This window comes from Nerophis ophidion, linkage group LG26 (genome assembly GCF_033978795.1).
Source record: "Nerophis ophidion isolate RoL-2023_Sa linkage group LG26, RoL_Noph_v1.0, whole genome shotgun sequence".
In the NCBI taxonomy this organism is placed as follows: Eukaryota; Metazoa; Chordata; class Actinopteri; order Syngnathiformes; family Syngnathidae; genus Nerophis; species Nerophis ophidion.
Genome location: NC_084636.1, coordinates 30,284,877 through 30,304,018, shown reverse-complemented (window position 1 = coordinate 30,304,018; position 19,142 = coordinate 30,284,877). Strand labels below are relative to the sequence as shown.

General features: G+C 41.4%; 2 protein-coding genes across 3 annotated transcripts in view; both read right to left on the bottom strand.

Moving 5' to 3' along the window:
• Positions 1 to 226: 226 nt before the first annotated feature.
• LOC133543922 (gastrula zinc finger protein XlCGF57.1-like) lies at positions 227 to 9,553 on the bottom strand. Of its 2 annotated transcripts, XM_061888836.1 has the most exons (3): positions 9,230 to 9,552; positions 6,854 to 6,940; positions 227 to 1,604 (listed from the first exon to the last, which is right to left on the bottom strand). In XM_061888836.1, exons 1-3 carry the CDS (start codon positions 9,423 to 9,425, stop codon positions 373 to 375), a joined length of 1,515 nt encoding a protein of 504 aa, XP_061744820.1. In that variant the 5' UTR covers positions 9,426 to 9,552; the 3' UTR covers positions 227 to 372. The 2 variants fall into 2 exon arrangements, with proteins under 2 accessions (XP_061744820.1, XP_061744821.1); XM_061888837.1 differs by lacking the exon at positions 6,854 to 6,940 and having other exon boundaries at positions 9,230 to 9,553.
• Positions 9,554 to 12,367: 2,814 nt separating this feature from the next.
• sele (selectin E) overlaps positions 12,368 to 19,142 on the bottom strand; it is a 52,498-nt gene continuing 45,723 nt past the window's right edge. Inside the window, exons 19-21 of the mRNA XM_061887790.1 lie at positions 14,858 to 14,944; positions 14,761 to 14,782; positions 12,368 to 14,685 (exon numbers count right to left, since the gene is read on the bottom strand). Coding sequence (XP_061743774.1) covers positions 14,640 to 14,685; positions 14,761 to 14,782; positions 14,858 to 14,944 — 155 coding nt within the window. The 3' untranslated portion in view covers positions 12,368 to 14,639. The remainder of the gene's footprint in view (positions 14,686 to 14,760; positions 14,783 to 14,857; positions 14,945 to 19,142) is intronic.

Genomic DNA, 19,142 nt, shown 5'->3' with positions numbered 1-19,142 from the left:
CCCGGGAAATTTAAAATTGTAATTTAGTAAACTAAACCGGCCGTATTGGCATGTGTTGCAATGTTAATATTTCATCATTGATATATAAACTATCAAACTGCGGTAGTAGTGGGTTTCAGTAGGCCTTTAAATGGAGAAGGATCAAGCACTAGATGTGGGGATTTTCAAAACATGTAAGTTAGGCGAGAAATAACCACACAAATTTGTCACAAAAACCAGTCCCAGCTGACTTTGGGCGAAAAAAACCCAGTATATTGTCACTGTTAGGATGCAACACTTTAGTGCTGATTCGCTCATCACTACTGCACAGTACTGAAAACTTGTCGGGAATCTACAGTAAATGTGTTTGTCAGTGTCCCTCTTGCGTTGTCATCATTTCTTACACGAGCTGCAGCTGAACGGGTGTATTCTCATCATGTGTCTGTCCATTTGCGGCTTCGTGGTGAACCTTTTGGCGCAACACGAGCAAGCGTAAGGTCTCTCCCCCGTGTGCGTCCTCATGTGTATCGCCATGTATTTTTTTGCGGCGAACCTTTTGGTGCAAATAGCGCAGCTAAACGGTTTCTCTCCGGTGTGCACCGCCATGTGTATGGTCATGTCTGACTTTTGGGTGAATCCCTTGGCGCACAGCGGGCAGCTGAATGGTTTCTTCGCTGTGTGACACTTCATGTGTCTTTTCCATTTCCACCTTTTGTCAAACGTTTTCTTGCAATGAGAACAATTGAGGAGGTTGTCGTCAGTGTGACGTCTCGTATCTCCTTTGGAGTCCTTCTTGCTTTCCGAAGGCTCTTTGGCGTTGTCGCCGTGATCGTGGTCAGAAGCGTGTGACATCACCTCGTTCAAATCTGACAGTGGCGCAAAGCCGCTGCTTGCTTGTGATCCATCGGAGTGTATTCCATACTCTCGAATTGTGCTGCTGGAAGTTAAATGTTGCCTCTCTGCAGCGTGCTTTCTCATGTGGACCATCAATTTGAACTTATCTCGGAATCTATTATTGCAAACTGAACAGGAAAAGGGATTCTCCCCCGTGTGTATCATCATGTGTCGTTCCAAATATTGCTTCAAAGAGAAACTTCTCACGCAAACCGAGCAGGTGAAAGGTCTCTCTCCAGTGTGCGTTACCATGTGTCTTTTCATGCTTTCCTTACGGTTAAACGTCCGCTCGCATTCGGAGCATTCAAAGCGCTGGCTGTCAACCTCAGGTCTCATATCACCTTTAAAGTCTTCATCCTCGGTCTCAGAAGAGTGTGACGTCATGTCAGTCATGTATGACGGTTGTGCGTATTCTGCTTGTGATCCTCCACAGTGGTTTACATCACCCTCTGTTGTCATGTGTTGAGTCAAAAGCTCCGCCCCTTTGTTTACCTCGCTCTGACAGTAATCAAGCTGTGAGAACTTAGCCTTGTCTTCATCATCCTCACTCTTCACAGGGACGTCAGTAAATGGGACCGTGGTGACGTCAGCCTCTTGAAGCTGCTCCCACGGTTCCTCCTTTTCCTCTTTAATGTGGGGGCGCTCTTGCTCCTGTCGCCCCAAACTGGAGCGCCACTCCTGCTGCTCAGGGGAAACCTCATCTTCACTCTCCAGCAACACTTGTTGAATGTCTGCAGAACGGAAAAAGGACACAAGATGAAGCACTGAAAAAGTTTAGAGTTCTGCGATACGGACGACATACAATGTAAGCGGTGGCCCGCGAAACGTCTGGAGTTCGACATTCATTCATTTTTTATTTATCTCATTCAGTGATGTGCATTTAGAACGATACATAATTATATCACAATTATACAATTTAAATTCACACAATTCCTGAGAAGGAGCAGGATGAAGAAAATCTCCTAATTTCCATAATTATTTTTTTTCCTTTTTTTTCCTTTTTCTGGAAATTTCTTAATTTTCTGGGAATTCCCACTGAAATGAACAGGACATTTTTCTAAGTTCCACAATTCCCACAATTTTCATCCGATTAATATCGTGACAACTTCCAAATATTCAGCCTTTCAGCAAATGATGTGCTTTACTTCAACAATTAAAAAAAAAAAATCCCTGATTTCCCATAATTCCTATTTTTTTTAATTTTGTTTTCCTGCTGGCTCCGCTGTGAACGGGACTCTTGCTGCTGTGTTGGATCCGCTTTGAAACTGGACTCTCGCTGCTGTGTTGGATCCGCTTTGAACTGGACTCTTGAGACTGTGTTGGATCCATTATGGATTGGACTTTCACAGTATCATTTTAGACCCGCTCCACATCCATTGCGGGGGGGGGACGTCCTCTCCAAGGTTCTCATAGTCATCATTGTCACCGATGTCCAACTGGGTGTGAGTTTTCCTTGCCCTTATGTGGGCCTACCGAGGATGTCGTAGTGGTTTGTGCAGCCCTTTGAGACACTAGTGATTTAGGGCTATATAAGTAAACATTGATTGATTGATTGATTGATTCCTGCCCCCTTTGACATAATACATTATCTTACTTCATGAATATCATTTAAGCCGACACATATATCCAAATGTAATGAAAACAATCAAAAACAAAAAACACAAGAAAAACACAAAACGTGCAAAACTTCAAAAACTGTAAACCAAACCAAGAAAATAATAGTAATAATATAATATACACCTCACGGAATGATACAGTGAAGTGAATTGTGAATTATATTTATATAGCGCTTTTCTCTAGTGACTCAAAGCGCTTTACATAGTGAAACCCAATATCTAAGTTACATTTAAACCAGTGTGGGTGGCACTGGGAGCAGGTGGGTAAAGTGTCTTGCCCAAGGACACAACGGCAGTGACTAGGATGGCACAAGCGGGAATCGAACCTGCAACCCTCAAGTTGCTGGCACAGCCACTCTACCAACCGAGCTATGCCGCCCCAGAGCAAATACAAAACCAGACAAAAAATAAGTAAAATAAAAAACAAAATGTAAACACTTATGGCTGTCCATATGATCTTATTGTTCCATCTTTATATATTTTTTTCAATTGGAATATATTTTTACAGTTTTTTATCTCGTTGTAAAGAGAATTCCACAATTTTACCCCCACCACTGATGTACACATTTGTTTTAAAGTTGTCCTTGAATATTGTTGTTTGAAATGACCTTTTCTTCTATGCTCTGTATTCTCAGAAATGATGACAAACATTTTTTGTAAATTTGCTGTTAATGTTTTACTTCTACCCTTAAACATGACACACAATGTCTGTAGCTTTACTAGCTCCTGTAGTTTCAATAGTCCAGAGTTAATAAATAAAATGTTAGTGTGTTCTAAGTAATCTACTTTATGAATAATCCTTATAGCTCTTTTCTGTATTTGATACAATGCCTTTATGTTACTCTTATAAGTGTTCCCCCACACTTCCACACAGTAGCTGATATATGGCAATAAAAGTGCACAATACAATATGCGCATTGCGCTATAATCTAACATATATTTTACCTTGTTTAATATAAAAAATACTCTTAGACATCTTTTTTCGTACGTGTGCAATATGAGATTTCCATGTCAGACCGTCATCCAGTATCACTCCTAAAAATCTAAGTTCAGAAACCCTTTCAATATCAATTACATCCATTGACAGTTTGATGGTGTCCTCTCTTTTCCTCTTACCAAAAATAATAAACTTTGTTTTTTTTACATTTAATGATAATTTGTTGACATCAAACCATCTCTTAAGTTTAATCGTTGAAGCATTTAAGTCTCACCTTAAAACTCATCTGTATACTGTAGCCTTTAAACAGAACTCCTTTTTAGACCAGTTGATCTGCCGCTTCTTTTCTTTCTTCTATGTCCCCCCCTCCCTTGTGGAGGGGGTCCGGTCCGATAACCATGGATGAAGTACTGGCTGTCCAGAGTCGAGACCCAGGATGGACCGCTCGTCGGGACCCAGGATGGACCGCTCGCCTGTATCGGTTGGGGACATCTCTACGCTGCTGATCCGCCTCCGCTTGAGATGATCTCCTGTGGACGGGACTCTCGCTGCTGTCTTGGATCCGCTTGAACTGAACTCTCGCGGCTGTGTTGGAGCCACTATGGATTGAACTTTCACAGTATCATGTTAGACCCGCTCGACATCCATTGCTTTCGGTCCCCTAGAGGGGGGGGGGGGGGTTGCCCACATCTGAGGTCCTCTCCAAGGTTTCTCATAGTCAGCATTGTCACTGGCGTCCCACTGGATGTGAATTCTCCCTGCCCACTGGGTGTGAGTTTTCCTTGCCTTTTTGTGGGTTCTTCCGAGGATGTTGTAGTCGTAATGATTTGTGCAGTCCTTTGAGACATTTGTGATTTGGGGCTATATAAATAAACATTGATTGATTGATGATTGAATTAATGTTGCACAATTTGTCGATATTCTACTGGGTTTGGTGATCAATGGATAAAGCCCTCTGCTATATACCACATCCAAGAAGTCTCTTGTTGATTTATTTCTGGGTGAGCTTAGCAGGTCTATGTTATAGTCGCCACACATGACGAATGTTTTCTTTTCCTTTACCTTACACCAGGGGTGCCCATTATGTCGATCGCGGGGGGTGTGTCAGTCGATCTCGAGCCAGGCTTTTAAAAAAAATAGACCTAAAAATTAGTGACCTTCGTATTGTGAGGCAGACGCACTAACCCCTCTTTCACCATACTGCCCTATATTAATCAAATATTCATTATATTAATTTTATATATATATATATATATATATATATATATATATATATGTGTGTGTGTGTGTGTAATGCAAAGATAATCAGATAATATTGATAATGGCCTAATCAGTATTCAAGCGTTAATTCAAACTAAATATTGCCATATATTTTGTCCGAAGATTCTTTTTAATAATGCAATACTCTACCTGTACAGTTCAATTAAACGAGTTTGTTAAGGTAAATGTGTAATAACTGGTTTGAAGTTGAACATAACATTACTGTATAGGTCAGGAGTGTCAAACGTACAGACCAGGTCAGGCCCACGAACCGGTTTTATCCAGCCCGGGGGATGAGTTTGGTAAGTATAAAAATGAGCCAAAATTTGTGAACGGAATAAACAGCTGTTCTAAATGTGTCCACTAGATGTGGCAATAGCAATTCTTTGTATCTTTGTAGATTACTCTACATATGTAAAAAACAACAAAAAAAAACACATTAGTGCACAGTCGAGGAAAATGATCAAACTACATAGATAACATCCTGTAATTTGATTTTGATATTATTTTTTTATCTTTATATATTCAAAATTAACATCAATGAGTTGACTGATGAACATTATCACATCATTTATTCAGAAAGTATAAAAAAATTACAAATAAAGGTAGAATACTATTAACCGCAACTAGAAACGCCTGATAAATGCTTTAAAATGTAATAGCAAAAATTATCGGTATTGGTTTCAAAATGATCGGTATCGGTTTAAAAAAAAAAGTAAAATGTATGACTTTTTAAAACGCCTCCCGGGTCTTAGGGAGAAGAACAGAGCGCCAATAAACCTTAAAGGCACTGCCTTTGCGTGCCGGCCCAATCACATAATGTCTACGGCTTTTCACACACACAAGTGAATGCAAAGCATACTTTGTCAACAGACATACAGGTCACACTGAGGGTGGCCTTAAAAACAACTTAAACGCTGTTACAAATATGCGCCACACTGGGAACCCACACCAAACAAGAATGACAAACACATTTTCGGAGAACATCCGACCGTAACACAACATAATCAATCAATGTTTACTTATATAGCCCTAAATCACTAGTGTCTCAAAGGGCTGCACAAACCACTACGACATCCTCGGTAGGCCCACATAAGGGCAAGGAAAAATTCACACCCAGTGGCACGTCGGTGACAATGATGACTATGAGAACCTTGGAGAGGAGGAAAGCAATGGATGTCGAGCGGGTCTAACATGATACTGTGAAAGTTCAATCCATAATGGATCCAACACAGTCGCACGAGTCCAGTCCAAAGCGGATCCAACACAGCAGCGAGAGTCCCGTTCACAGCGGAGCCAGCAGGAAAACATCCCAAGCGGAACATAAAAAAACCCAGAACAAATACCCAGAACCCATTGCAGCACTAAATCTTCCGGGACGCTACAACATACACCCCCGCTAACACCCACCCCCACCTCGCCCCCGCCCGCTCACCAATCCCGCCCACTTCAACCTCCTCATGCTCTCTCAGGAAGAGCCGCTCCCAAATTCCAAGCTGCTGTTTTGAGGCATCTTAAAAAAAATAATGCACTTTGTGACTTCAATAATAAATATGGCAGTGCCATGTTGGCATTTTTTTCCATAACTTGAGTTGATTTATTTTGGAAAACCTTGTTACATTGTTTAATGCATTCAGCGGGGAATCACAGCAAAATTAGGCTTAATAATGTATTGGTAATTAAAGGCCTACTGAAATGAGATGTTCTTATTTAAACGGGGATAGCAGGTCCATTCTATATGGAATACTTGATCATTTTGCGATATTGCCATATTTTTGTTGAAAGGATTTAGCAGAGAACAATGACGATAAAGTTCGCAACCTTTGGTCGCTAATAAAAAAGGCCTGCCTGTACCGGCAGTAGCAGACGATGTGCGTGTGACGTCACAGGTTGTGGAGCTCCTCACATCCGCACATTGTTTACAATCATGGCCGCCAGCAGCTAGAGCGATTTGGACATGCGACAATTTCCCCATTAATTTGAGCGAGGATGAAAGATTCGTGGATGAGGATAGTGAGAGTGAAGGACTAGAAGAAGAAAAAGAAAAAAAGACGAGGGCAGTGGGAGCGATTCACATGTTATTAGACACATTTACTAGGATAATTCTGGAAAATCCCTTATCCGCTTATTGTGTTACTAGTGTTTTAGTGAGATTATATAGTCATACCTGAATGTCGGAGGGGTGTGGTGACCGCCAGTGTCTCTGAGGGAAGCCACGGAGGAGCCAAGAAAGTCGCAGCTGCCTCTTTGACAGCTGCAGGAGGAACAACACAAGCTCCGCTCATATTCACGGTAAGAGATGACTTATTACCACAATTTTCTCACCGAAACCTGCCGGTTGACATGTGGTAGAGAAACATGTTCGCTTGACCGCTCTGTTCCTTCACAGTCATCTTTAGGGAATGTAAACAAAAGAAACACCGGCCGTGTTTGTGTTGCTACAGCCGGCTGCAATACACCGCTTTCCACCAACATCTTTCTTCTTTGTGGTCTCCATTATTAATTGAAAAAAATTGCAAAAGATTCAGCAACACAGATGTCCAGAATACTGTGTAATTATGCGATAAAAACAGACTACTTTTAGCCGTGTGTGGTGCTGGGCTAATATGTCCGCTACCACCGGTGACGTCACGCGCACACGTCATCATTCCGCGACGTTTTCAACGGGATACTTCACGGGAAATTTAAAATTGCAATTTAGTAAACTAAACCGGCCATATTGGCATGTGTTGCAATGTTAATATTTCATCATTGATATATAAACTATTAGACTGCGTGGTCGGTAGTAGTGGGTTTCAGTAGGCCTTTAAGAGTTGGAGAATATCGGAATATTGGATATCGACAAAAAAGCCATTATCGGACATCCCTAACTGCAACACTTAAGTGTAAAAAAAACCCCAACAACATTATGATTTGAACATTTTCAGAATGTCTTTGTTCTATTTTCAAACAAAGACAACACTAAATTGGCCCTAGTGTGTGAATGTGAGTGTGAATGTTGTCTGTCTATCTGTGTTGGCCCTGCGATGAGGTGGCGACTTGTCCAGGGTGTACCCCGCCTTCCGCCCGATTGTAGCTGAGATAGGCACCAGCGCCCCCCGTGACCCCGAAAGGGAATACGCGGTAGAAAATGGATGGATGGATGGACAACAATCTGAAGTCGTCTTTGTTTTAAAGTTATCGTGCCGTGATTTTACCAGTCCGGCCTACTTGGGGGTAGATTTTTCTCCATGTGGCCCCCGAACTAAAATGAGTTTAACACCCCTGGTGTAGGTGAAGCATCTCCTTTCATTTGTATTCGAGGACATTATTTTTTAAATAAAAACAAACATATAACATAGCGACTTGTCCAGGGTGTACGTCGCCTTCCGCCCGATTGTAGCTCAGATAGGCACCGGCGCCCCCCGCGACCCCAAAGGGAATAAGCAGTAGAAAATGGATGGATGGATGATTTACAGTGGGGCAAAAAAGTATATAGTCAGCCACCAATTGTGCAAGTTCTCCCACTTAAAATGATGACGGAGGTCTGTAATTTTCATCATAGGTACACTTCAACTGTGAAGTGAAGTGAATTATATTTATATAGCGCTTTTCTCTAGTGACTCAAAGCGCTTTACATAGTGAAACCCAATATCTAAGTTACATTCAAACCAGTGTGGGTGGCACTGGGAGCAGGTGGGTAAAGTGTCTTGCCCAAGGACACGACGGCAGTGACTTGGGTGGCGGAAGTGGGAATCGAACCTGCAACCCTCAAGTTGCTGGCACGGCCACTCTACCAACCGAGCTATACCGCCCCACTGTGAGAGACAAACATCCAGGAATTCACATTGTAGGAATTTTAAAGAATTTATTTGTAAATTATAAGTATTTGGCTCAAAATCTCACGATACATGGCCCCATTCATTCTTTCCTGAACACGGATCAATCGTCCTGTCCCCTTAGCAGAAAAACAGCCCCAAAGCATGATGTTTCTACCATCATGCTTCACAGTAGGTATGCTGTTCTTGGGATGCAACTCAGTCTTCTTTTTCCTCCAAACGCGACGAGTTGCGTTTATACCAAAATGGATACATGGATGATACAGCAGAGGATTGGGAGAATGTCATGTGGTCGGATGAAACCAAAATCAAACTTTTTAGGTATAAACTCAACTCGTCGTGTTTGGAGGAAGAAGAATACTGCGTTGCATCCCAAGAACACCCTACCTACTGTGAAGCATGGGGGTGGAAACATCATGCTTTGGGGGCTGTTTTTCTGCTAAGGGGACAGGACGATTGATCCGTGTTAAGGAAAGAATGAATGGGGCCATGTATCGTGAGATTTTGAGCCAAATACTTATATTCCACCATAATTTACAAAAAAATTCTTTAAAATTCTTACAATGTGATTTTTTTTTCACATTCTGTCTCTCACAGCTGAAGTGTACCTATGATGAAAATGACAGACCTCTGTCATCATTTTAAGAGGGAGAACTTGCACAATCGGTGGCTGACTAAATACTTTCTCGCCCCACTGTACATCAGGCTAAAAAATGTAAACAAACCTGCTCTGTTGTGCTCCAAAGCAGCATCCAACTCTCGGCGTTGACGCTTGTTTTCCTCTTTTGTCCGAGAAAGTTCCTCCTCGTATTCTGTTACTGTTCTTTCAAACAGTCCAAATATTTCTTCAACGGCGGCATTTAGTCGCTGCTCCATCAACACTCTCAGTATTTGAACCTTACACATTTTTTTTTTAAACATACAACAGAATCACAGTAGCTTAATATCTCAGCGTCGTGACCCTTACTTCCGCCTCGTTCTTCCTCGCTGGTTGTTTTACCGCAGAAAGCGCGTCTTTGACGTCGCATCACTGCCACCAACAGGCAGCCTCTAAACAAGGGGGTGTCAAACTCATTGTAGCTCAGGGGCCGCATGGAGGAAATTCCATCCCCAAGTGGGTCGTAATGGTAAAATCTCGGGCATTATAACTTCAAAATAATACTTTGGCCACAATAGAATAGAATAGAATAGAGTTTTATTGTCATTATTGCAATGAACAGGTTCAAAGAACAACGAAATTGGAGCAGCTCCTCCTAAGGTGCATATACAATATGGTAGTATAAATAGTAAAAAAAAAAAATGATAGAGATCAATCAATCAATCAATGTTTACTTATATAGCCCTAAATCACTAGTGTCTCAAAGGGCTGCACAAACCACCACGACATCCTCGGTAGGCCCACATAAGGGCAAGGAAAACTCACACCCAGTGGGACGTCGGTGACAATGATGACTATGAGAACCTTGGAGAGGAGGAAAGCAATGGATGTCGAGCGGGTCTAACATGATACTGTGAAAGTTCAATCCACAATGGATCCAATACAGTCGCGAGAGTCCAGTCCAAAGCGGATCCAACACAGCAACGAGAGTCCCGTTCACAGCGGAGCCAGCAGGAAACCATCCCAAGCGGAGGCGGATCAGCAGCGCAGAGATGTCCCCAGCCGATACACAGGCAAGCAGTACATGGCCACCGGATCGGACCGGACCCCCTCCACAAGGGAGAGTGGGACATAGAAGAAAAAGAAAAGAAACGGCAGATCAACTGGTCTAAAAAGGGAGTCTATTTAAAGGCTAGAGTATACAAATGAGTTTTAAGGTGAGACTTAAATGCTTCTACTGAGGTGGCATCTCGAACTGTTACCGGGAGGGCATTCCAGAGTACTGGAGCCCGAACGGAAAACGCTCTATAGCCCGCAGACTTTTTTTGGGCTTTGGGAATCACTAACAAGCCGGAGTCCTTTGAACGCAGATTTCTTGCCGGGACATATGGTACAATACAATCGGCAAGATAGGATGGAGCTAGACCGTGTAGTATTTTATACGTAAGTAGTAAAACCTTAAAGTCACATCTTAAGTGCACAGGAAGCCAGTGCAGGTGAGCCAGTACAGGCGTAATGTGATCAAACTTTCTTGTTCTTGTCAAAAGTTTAGCAGCCGCATTTTGTACCAACTGTAATCTTTTAATGCTAGACATGGGGAGACCCGAAAATATTACGTTACAGTAGTCGAGGCGAGATGTAATGTATCCACACAGATGCATATCTGCATGCATATGAATACATATACACACATACATAAAACATTATTGCACATTGTAGTCCGAAAAAATAGAAAAACATTTAAACATTACACATGAGGACATGATGGACATATTGTGCTCACTCAGTGCCTGTTTAATGCTACTATGGCTCTTGGGTAAAAGCTATTTTTTAGTCTATTGGTGCTCGCTTTTAGCACCCTGTAGCGTCTGCCTGAGGGTAGCAGTTCCAGGTGGCTCTGCCCGGGGGTGGAATGGGTACAAATACCCACTACAAATAGTAGTAGGTAGGTAGGTCTTTATTGTCGTTGCAACAAGTACAACAAAACTTTGTCTTCAGCACAAACTTGATACACACTTAAATTAATTGCCAGAAATAGCCAATTTGCTCAATTTACCTTTAATAAATAAATCTATATCAATCAATCAATGTTTATCTATACAGCCGTAAATCACAAGTGTCTCGTCATTCCGTCGTACATTTTTTTTCCTTTTACGGAAGGTTTTTTTTTAGAGGAAAAATGATGAAAAAAAACACTTAATTGAATGGTTTAAAAGAGGAGAAAACAGGAAAAAGTGAAAATGAAATTTCAAAACAGTTTATCTTCAATTTCGGCTCTTTAAAATTCAACTTAAAAAAAGAAGACAAAAACTAGCTAATTTGAATCTTTTTGAAAAAAATAATTTATGGAACATTAGTAATTTTTCCTGATTAAGATTAATTTTAGAATTTTGATGACATGTTTTAAATAGGTTTAAATCCAATCTGCACTTTGTTAGAATATATAACAAATTGGACCAAGCTATATTTCTAACAAAAACATTATTTCTTCTAGATTTCCCAGAACAAAAATTTTAAAGGAAATTTAAAAGACTTTGAAATAAGATTTAAATTTGATTCTAAAGATTTTTTAGATATGCCAGAATAATTTTAATCATATGTTTGCAGAAATATTTCACAAATATTCTGCGTCAAAAAAACAGAAGCTAAAATGAAGAATTCAATTTAAATGTATTAATTATTCTTTACAATAAAAAAATACATTTAATTGAACATTGATTTAAATTGTCAGGAAAGAAGAGGAAGGAATTTAAAAAGGTAAAAAGTGGTATGTGTTTAAAAATGCTAAAATCATTAAATAGGTTTTATTTTTTCTCTAAAATTGTCTTTCTGAAAGTTATAAGAAATAAATGAGTTTATTTAAACAAGTGAAGACCAAGTCTTTAAAATATTTTCTTGGATTTGAGTTTTGTCCCTCTTAGAATTAAAAATGTCGAGCAAAGCGAGACCAGCTTGCTAGTAAATAAATACAATTTAAAAAATAGAGGCAGCTCACTGGTAAGTGCTGCTATTTGAGCTATTTTTAGAACAGGCCAGCGGGCTACTCATCTGGTCCTTACGGGCTACCTGGTGCCAGCGGGCACCGTGTTGGTGACCCCTGCTATAGTGGGTCCTCTGAGACTTCAAATACTACGAAAATTTTACACTGAATGGCAAGAAAATAATATTGCTTTTAAAATCATTAATTAAATCCGTTTTTTTTTCCTTCAAAATCCTGCAAAAAACTAAATGTGTCAAAAATATGACAAAGTCAAGATTTTACAAATGTTTGCACTTTTATTTAAAAACAAAACCACCTAATGTTTGCATCAGACTGTATGACTAAATATGTAAATATTAAAATATAATACTAAGGGGGGCTATATTGTAACAGGACAAAACAGGGTTTAAAAAAAAAAGTACTGTACACACCATTTACTTCACAGAAAAGCATTAGGTAGACAACTGGATACAACCTTAATCTTTAAAACGGCATAAGTGCATTAACATTGCAATGTACCTAAACACTATGGTGAGTGCTAAGTAATTATATAACAATACAAATCATTGAAGTATATAAAATGACGAGTGGTCTACAGTTTAGAATTACTTTATGTACAAAATATGTTGATGTTGTGGCATTATACAAAGCCTCAAACCAGTGAAGTTGACACGTTGTGTAAATCGTAAATAAAACAGAATACAATGATTTGCAAATCTTTTTCAATCTATATTCAATTGAATAGACTGCAAATACAAGATTCTAAATGTTCGTACTGGTAAACTTTTTTTTTTTTTTTTTGCAAATACTAGCTCATTTTGAATTTGATGCCTGGAACATGTTTGCAAAAACTGGCACAAGTGGCAAAAAAGACTAAGAAAGTTAAGGAGCGCTCATCAAACACTTATTTGGAACATCCCACAGGTGAACAGGCTAATTGGGAACAAGTGGGTACCATGATTGGGTATAAAAGCAGCTTCCATGAAATGCTCGGTCATTTACAAACAAGGATGGGGCTGGGGTCACCACTTTGTGAATTAATGCGTGATCAAATCGTCCAAAAGTTTAAGAACAACATTTCTCAACCCGCTAATGTAAGGAATTTAAGGATTTCACCAGCTACGATCCGTAATATCATCACAAGGCTCAGAGAATCTGGAGAAATCACTGCACGTAAGCAGCACGCCCGTGACCTTCGATTCATCATGCGGTACTGCATCAAAAAGTGACATCAGTGTGTTAAGGATATCACCACATGGGCTCAGGAACACTTCAGACAACCACTGTCAGTAACTACAGTTGGCCGTTACATCTGCGTGCAAGTTAAAACTCTACTATGCAAAGTGAAAAACATTTATCAACAACACCCAGAAACGCCGTCGGCTTTGTTGGGCCCGAGCTCATCTAAGATGGACCGATGCAAAGTGTCAATCAATCAATCAATCAATGTTTACTTATATAGCCCTAAATCACTAGTGTCTCAAAGGGCTGCATAGACCACCACGACATCCTCGGTAGGCCCACATAAGGGCAAGGAAAACTCACACCCAGTGGGACATCGGTGACAATAATGACCCAGTGGGACGTCGGTGACAATGATGACTATGAGAACCTTAGAGAGGAGGAAAGCAATGGATGTCGAGCGGGTCTAACATGATACTGTGAAAGTTCAATCCACAATGGATCCAACACAGTCGCGAGAGTCCAGTCCAAAGCGGATCCAACACAGCAGCGAGAGTCCCGTTCACAGCGGAGCCAGCAGGAAACCATCCCAATCAGCAGCGCAGTGTAAAAGTGTTCTGACGAGTCCACATTTCAAATTGTTTTTGGAAACTGGACGTTGTGTCCTCTGGACCAAAGAGGAAAAGAACCATCCAGATTGTTATAGGTGCAAAGTTCAAAAGCCAGCATCCGTGATGGTATGGGGGTGCATTAGTGGCCAAGGCATGGATAACTTACACATCTGTGAATGCACCATTAATGCTGAATGGTACATACAGGTTTTGGAGCAACATATGTTGCCATCCAAGCAACGTTATCTTGGACGCCCCTGCTTATTTCAGCAAGACAATACCAAGCCGCGTGTTACAACAGCGTGGTTTTGTAGTAAGACTAGACTGGCCTGGTCCAGACCTGTGTCCCATTGAAAATTTGTGCCACAATATGAAGCGTAAAATACCCCAACGGAGACCTCGGACAGTTGAACAACTTAAGCTGTTCATCAAGCTAGAATGGGAAATAATTCCACCTGAAAAGCTTAAATATTTGGTCTCCTCGGTTCCCAAATGTTAACTGAGTGTTGTTAAAAGAAAAGGCCATGTAACACAGTGGTAAAAATGCCCCTGTGCCAACTTTTTTTGCAACGTTTATTTGCAAATGATTTGGGAAAAAAAAAAAAAGTTTCTCAGTTTGTACAATAAATATCTTGTCTTTGCAGTCTATTCAATTGAATATAAGTTGAAAAGGATTTGCAAATCGTTGTATTCCGTTTTTACTTACGAATTACACAATGTGCCAACTTCACTGGTTTTGGCTTTTGTATTAAAAAAATGGCTTGTCATGTCTCCTGCTCACTTGGCGGTCTTGTCGCTTCCTCCGTCAACCTGTCATGGAGAAAATAATACAAGTGATTTTTATTTCATTTTAGAAAGGTTAAGACTTAATGGACATTTACTGACCTCACTTTGCGAGGCTTCCTCCCTGTAACACATGTATGAAGAACTGATGACTCTGTTATATTTGGGGTATCTCAACTAGTAGTAAAAAAACGCTTACTTCTGTTCATGAGGCCACAAATGCAGAAGCAGCAGCAAACGGTGAAAGCGCAGAAACCTGCGAGAGCCATCAGGATGGTTTTGTACCCTGAGAAAAAAAAAATAAATAAATAAAAAAAAAAAAAAAAAAAAAAAAATATATATATATATATATATATATATATATATATATATATATATATATATGTTTTACCTTTAAAAAGTACGAACACAATATCTTGCAAGGGGTAGTACACCCCTCACATGCCAGCAGGCAGTTTTATGGCTGCATTGTCACAATATACAATGAAATGTAGGTCTAAGTGAGACCTACATTGAGTTTTTTGTTTCATGTCTCTACGACAGGGGAGCCCATTACGTCGATCGCGAGCTACCAGTCGACCGCGGTGGGTGCGTCAGTCGATCTCCAGCCAGGCTTTTAAAAAAAATAGACCTAAAAATTAGTGATCATCAATCTTCACCAAGACGTCACTTAAATGACATTCACGGTACCGGAGGGTCTTGTGAGATGACGCTGGCTGCTGCAAGATCATTATTACGAAAATATGACCGAGAGGAAGGCGAGAAACACTTTTTATTTCAACAGACTCTCGCGCCGTACCTTCCGTCAAAACTCTAAAGGCCGACTGCACATTTCCTATCTTGACAATAAAAGCCCTGCTTCATGCTGCCTGCGCTAACTAAATACAGAGTCTCGGAAAACTGGCGTGCACAAGCGATCCCTCAGAAAGCTGGCGTGCACATCACTTGTGCACGCCAGCTTTCCGAGACTCTTGTTAGCGCAGGCAGCATGAAGCAGGGCTTTTATTGTGAAGATAGGAAATGTGCAGTCGGCCTTTAGAGTTTTGACGGAAGGGACGGCGCGAAAGTCTGTTGAAATAAAAAGTGTTTCTCGCCTTCCTCTCTGTCATTTTTTCATAATAATGAACTGGCAGCAGCCAGCGTCATCTCACAAGACCCTCGGGTGCCGTGAATGTCAATCAAGCAAGCTACGGAATTTGCCGCCAATGTTTTTCTTGTAAAGTGTATGGAAGCTGGATGAATTAGATGCCAAAAACCAACCACTTTCATGTGGTATTGTACAGAAAGGACAACTTTTTTTTCTCCTCCATTTGAAAATGTGGGCGTTATCATCATTACTGTCTGATTCCAATCAATGCAAGTCATCAGAATCAGGTAATACACCAACTTATATTCTTGTCTTCGTGAAAGAAAGACATCTATATGTGTTACACATGCTTGTATTATCATTAAACACATTTAACTTGTTTACAAAAATGTCTCTTTCATAAATAAATAAATATAAATGATATATATAAATGAAGTAGATCCCCTCGAGTTGGTCAATTGAAAAGTAGCTCGCCTGCAGAAAAAGTGTGGGCACCCCTGCTCTACGACATTCCTACCGGAAGTTACATGCAATTTTTTCCGTGTTTTCTTCCTAGGAGCAGTTTTGTCTGTGTAATTGGATATAATTTGAGAGTAGTCAGCGTGCAGCTAGTATGGAAGCACTGAAAAAGAGGTGAAACCCAGCCATTGTTGTCGAAGCAGTAAGCGGCAACATACATGTGACTTGCCTGTGATGCATGAGTGCTGTCAAAACACGGGGGGGAAATAAATACAACATATTCCAACACCATATTCCTTCTGCCCTGGGGAGCTGTGGTTCACTGAAGGGAAATAAATTCCAACATTGTGAATATTCATTCCCCTGGTAGTGGTCGAGTGCATGAGTGCTGGCGGCATGTGGGAGTTGCTAATTCCAATATGCTGTGATATTCAGATACACCCCTTTAGTGTTGATGGTGTCATGGCCTGGGCCTGCACGAGTGTTGCCGACACGAGGTGAGCTGCGGATCACGGAGGAACACATGAATTTCAACACATGCTGTAACATTCTAAATATCCTAGTGGTGGCTGTATGCTCTGCGACTGCACAAGTGCTGCAAATTTTAACATACACTGTGATATCCGGAAGATACACTGCCCTAGTGGTGGTAGCCTAATGGTCTGGTAAATACATGAGTGCTGCTGCCAATGGGGGAGCTGCGGTTCACTGATGAAAACATGAATTGTAACATTCTGACTATCCTAAGAGTAGTTTTATTGTCTGGGACTGCACGAGTGCTGCCGGCACTCAGTGAGTTGCATATTCTAGCATACACTGCCTTAGTGGTGCTAGCCGCAGGGTTTGGTAAATGCACGAGTGCTGCCGCCACTGGGGGGAGCTGCGGTTCACTGATGAAAGAATGAATTCCAACAAGCATTGTAACATTCTGACTATCCTAAGAGTAGTTTCATTGTCTGGGACTGCATGAGTGCTGCCGGCACTCAGTGAGTTGCATATTCTAGCATACACTGCCTTAGTGGTGGTAGCTGCAGGGTCTGGGAATGCAGGAGTGTTATTGACACTGGGTGAGCTGCGGTTCACTGATGAAAACATGAATTCCAACATGTATTGTAACGTTCTGACTATCCTAAGAGTAGTTTCATTGTCTGGGACAGCACGAGTGCTGCCGGCACTCAGTGAGTTGCATATTCCAGCATACACTGCCTTAGTGGTGGTAGCCTCATGGTCTGGTAAATGCACGAGTGCTGCGATTCACTGATGAAAACATGAATTCCAACATGCATTGTAACATTCTGGCTATCTTAAGAGTTTAATTTTCTGGTAAATGCACGAGTGCTGCCGGCACTCATTGAGTTGCACAGTCTAGCAAACACTGCCTTAGTGGTGCTAGCCGCAGGGTCTGGTAAATGCACGAGTGCTCTCGCCACTGGGTGAGCTGCGGTTCACTGATGAAAACATGAATTCCAGCATGTATTGTAACATTCTGGCTATCTTAAGAGTAGTCTTATTTTCTGGGACTGCACGAGTGCTGCCGGCACTCAGTGAGTTGCATATTCTAGCAAACACTGCCTTAGTGGTGGTAACCGCAGGGTCTGGAAATGCAGGAGTGCTATTGCCACTGGGTGAGCTGCGGTTCACTGATGAAAACATGAATTCCAGCATGTATTGTAACATTCTGGCTATCCTATGAGTAGTTTCACTGTCTTGGACTGCACGAGTGCTGCCGGCACTCAGTGAGTTGCATATTCTAGCAAACACTGTCTTAGTGGTGGTAGCCTCATGGTCTGGTAAATGCACGAGTGCTGCCGCCACTGGGGGAGCTGCTGTTCACTGATGAAAACATGAATTCCAACATGCATTGTAACATTCGGACTATCCTAAGAGTAGTTTCATTGTCTGGAACTGCATGTCAGTGAGTTGCATATTCTAGCAAACACTGCCTTAGTGGTGGTAGCCTCATGGTTTGGTAAATGCACGAGTGCTGCCGCCACTGGGGGAGCTGCGGTTCACTGATGAAAACATGAATTCCAACATGTATTGTAACATTCTGACTATCCGAAGAGTAGTTTTGTTTTCTGGTAAATGCACGAGTGCCGCCGCCACTGAGTGAGCTGCGGTTCCACGAAGGAAACATGAACATTAGCAGTGTATGTACACCGTGTCGTTCTAAAGAGCCGCTCGTCTGGTAGTGGTGGCGTCATGGTCTGGGAGTGCTCGAGTGCTGTCGGCACTGGGCGAGCAGCAAATTCCAACGTGCAGATATACTCAGTGGTCGTAGCTTCATGGTGAGTGGTGGTTCACTGTGATGTTCAGATACACACCTTTAGTGTTGGTAGTGTCATGGCCTGGGGTTGCACGAGTGCTGCAGACACTAGGTGAGGTGAGGATCACTAAGAAAAACATGAATTTCATCATGTACAAACCCCGTTTCCACTTGATTTGGGAAATTGTGTTAGATGTAAATATAAACGGAATACAATGATTTGAAAATCCTTTTCAACCCATATTGAGTTGAATGCACTACAAAGACAAGATATCTGATGTTCAAACTCATAAACTTGATTTTTTTTTGCAAATGATAATTAACTTAGAATTTCATGGCTTCAACACGAGCCAAAGTAGTTGGGAAAGGGCATGTTCACCACATTTTCTTTTAACAACACTCAATAAATGTTTGAGAACTGAGGAAACTAATTGTTGAAGCTTTGAAAGTGGAATTCTTTCCCATCCTTTATTTATGTAGCGCTTTAGTCGTTCAACAGTCTGGGGTCTCCGCTGTCGTGTTTTACGCTGCATAATGCACCACACATTTTCGACGGGAGACATGTCTAGACTGCAGGCGGGCCAGGAAAGTACCCGCACTCTTTTACTACGAAGCCACGCTGTTTTAACACACGGCTTGGCATTGATTTGCTGAAATAAGTAGGGGCGTCCA

Coding starts and splice junctions, on each gene's coding strand:
- LOC133543922 (XM_061888836.1), bottom strand. CDS start 9,425: ATGTTTAAAAAAAAAATGTGTAAGGTTCAAATACTGAGAGTGTTGATG. Junction 6,941..9,229: donor TTTGGAGCACAACAGAGCAG/GTTTGTTTACAT, acceptor TTCCTCCTGCAG/CTGTCAAAGAGGCAGCTGCG. Junction 1,605..6,853: donor CACACCCCTCCGACATTCAG/GTATGACTATAT, acceptor TCCGTTCTGCAG/ACATTCAACAAGTGTTGCTG.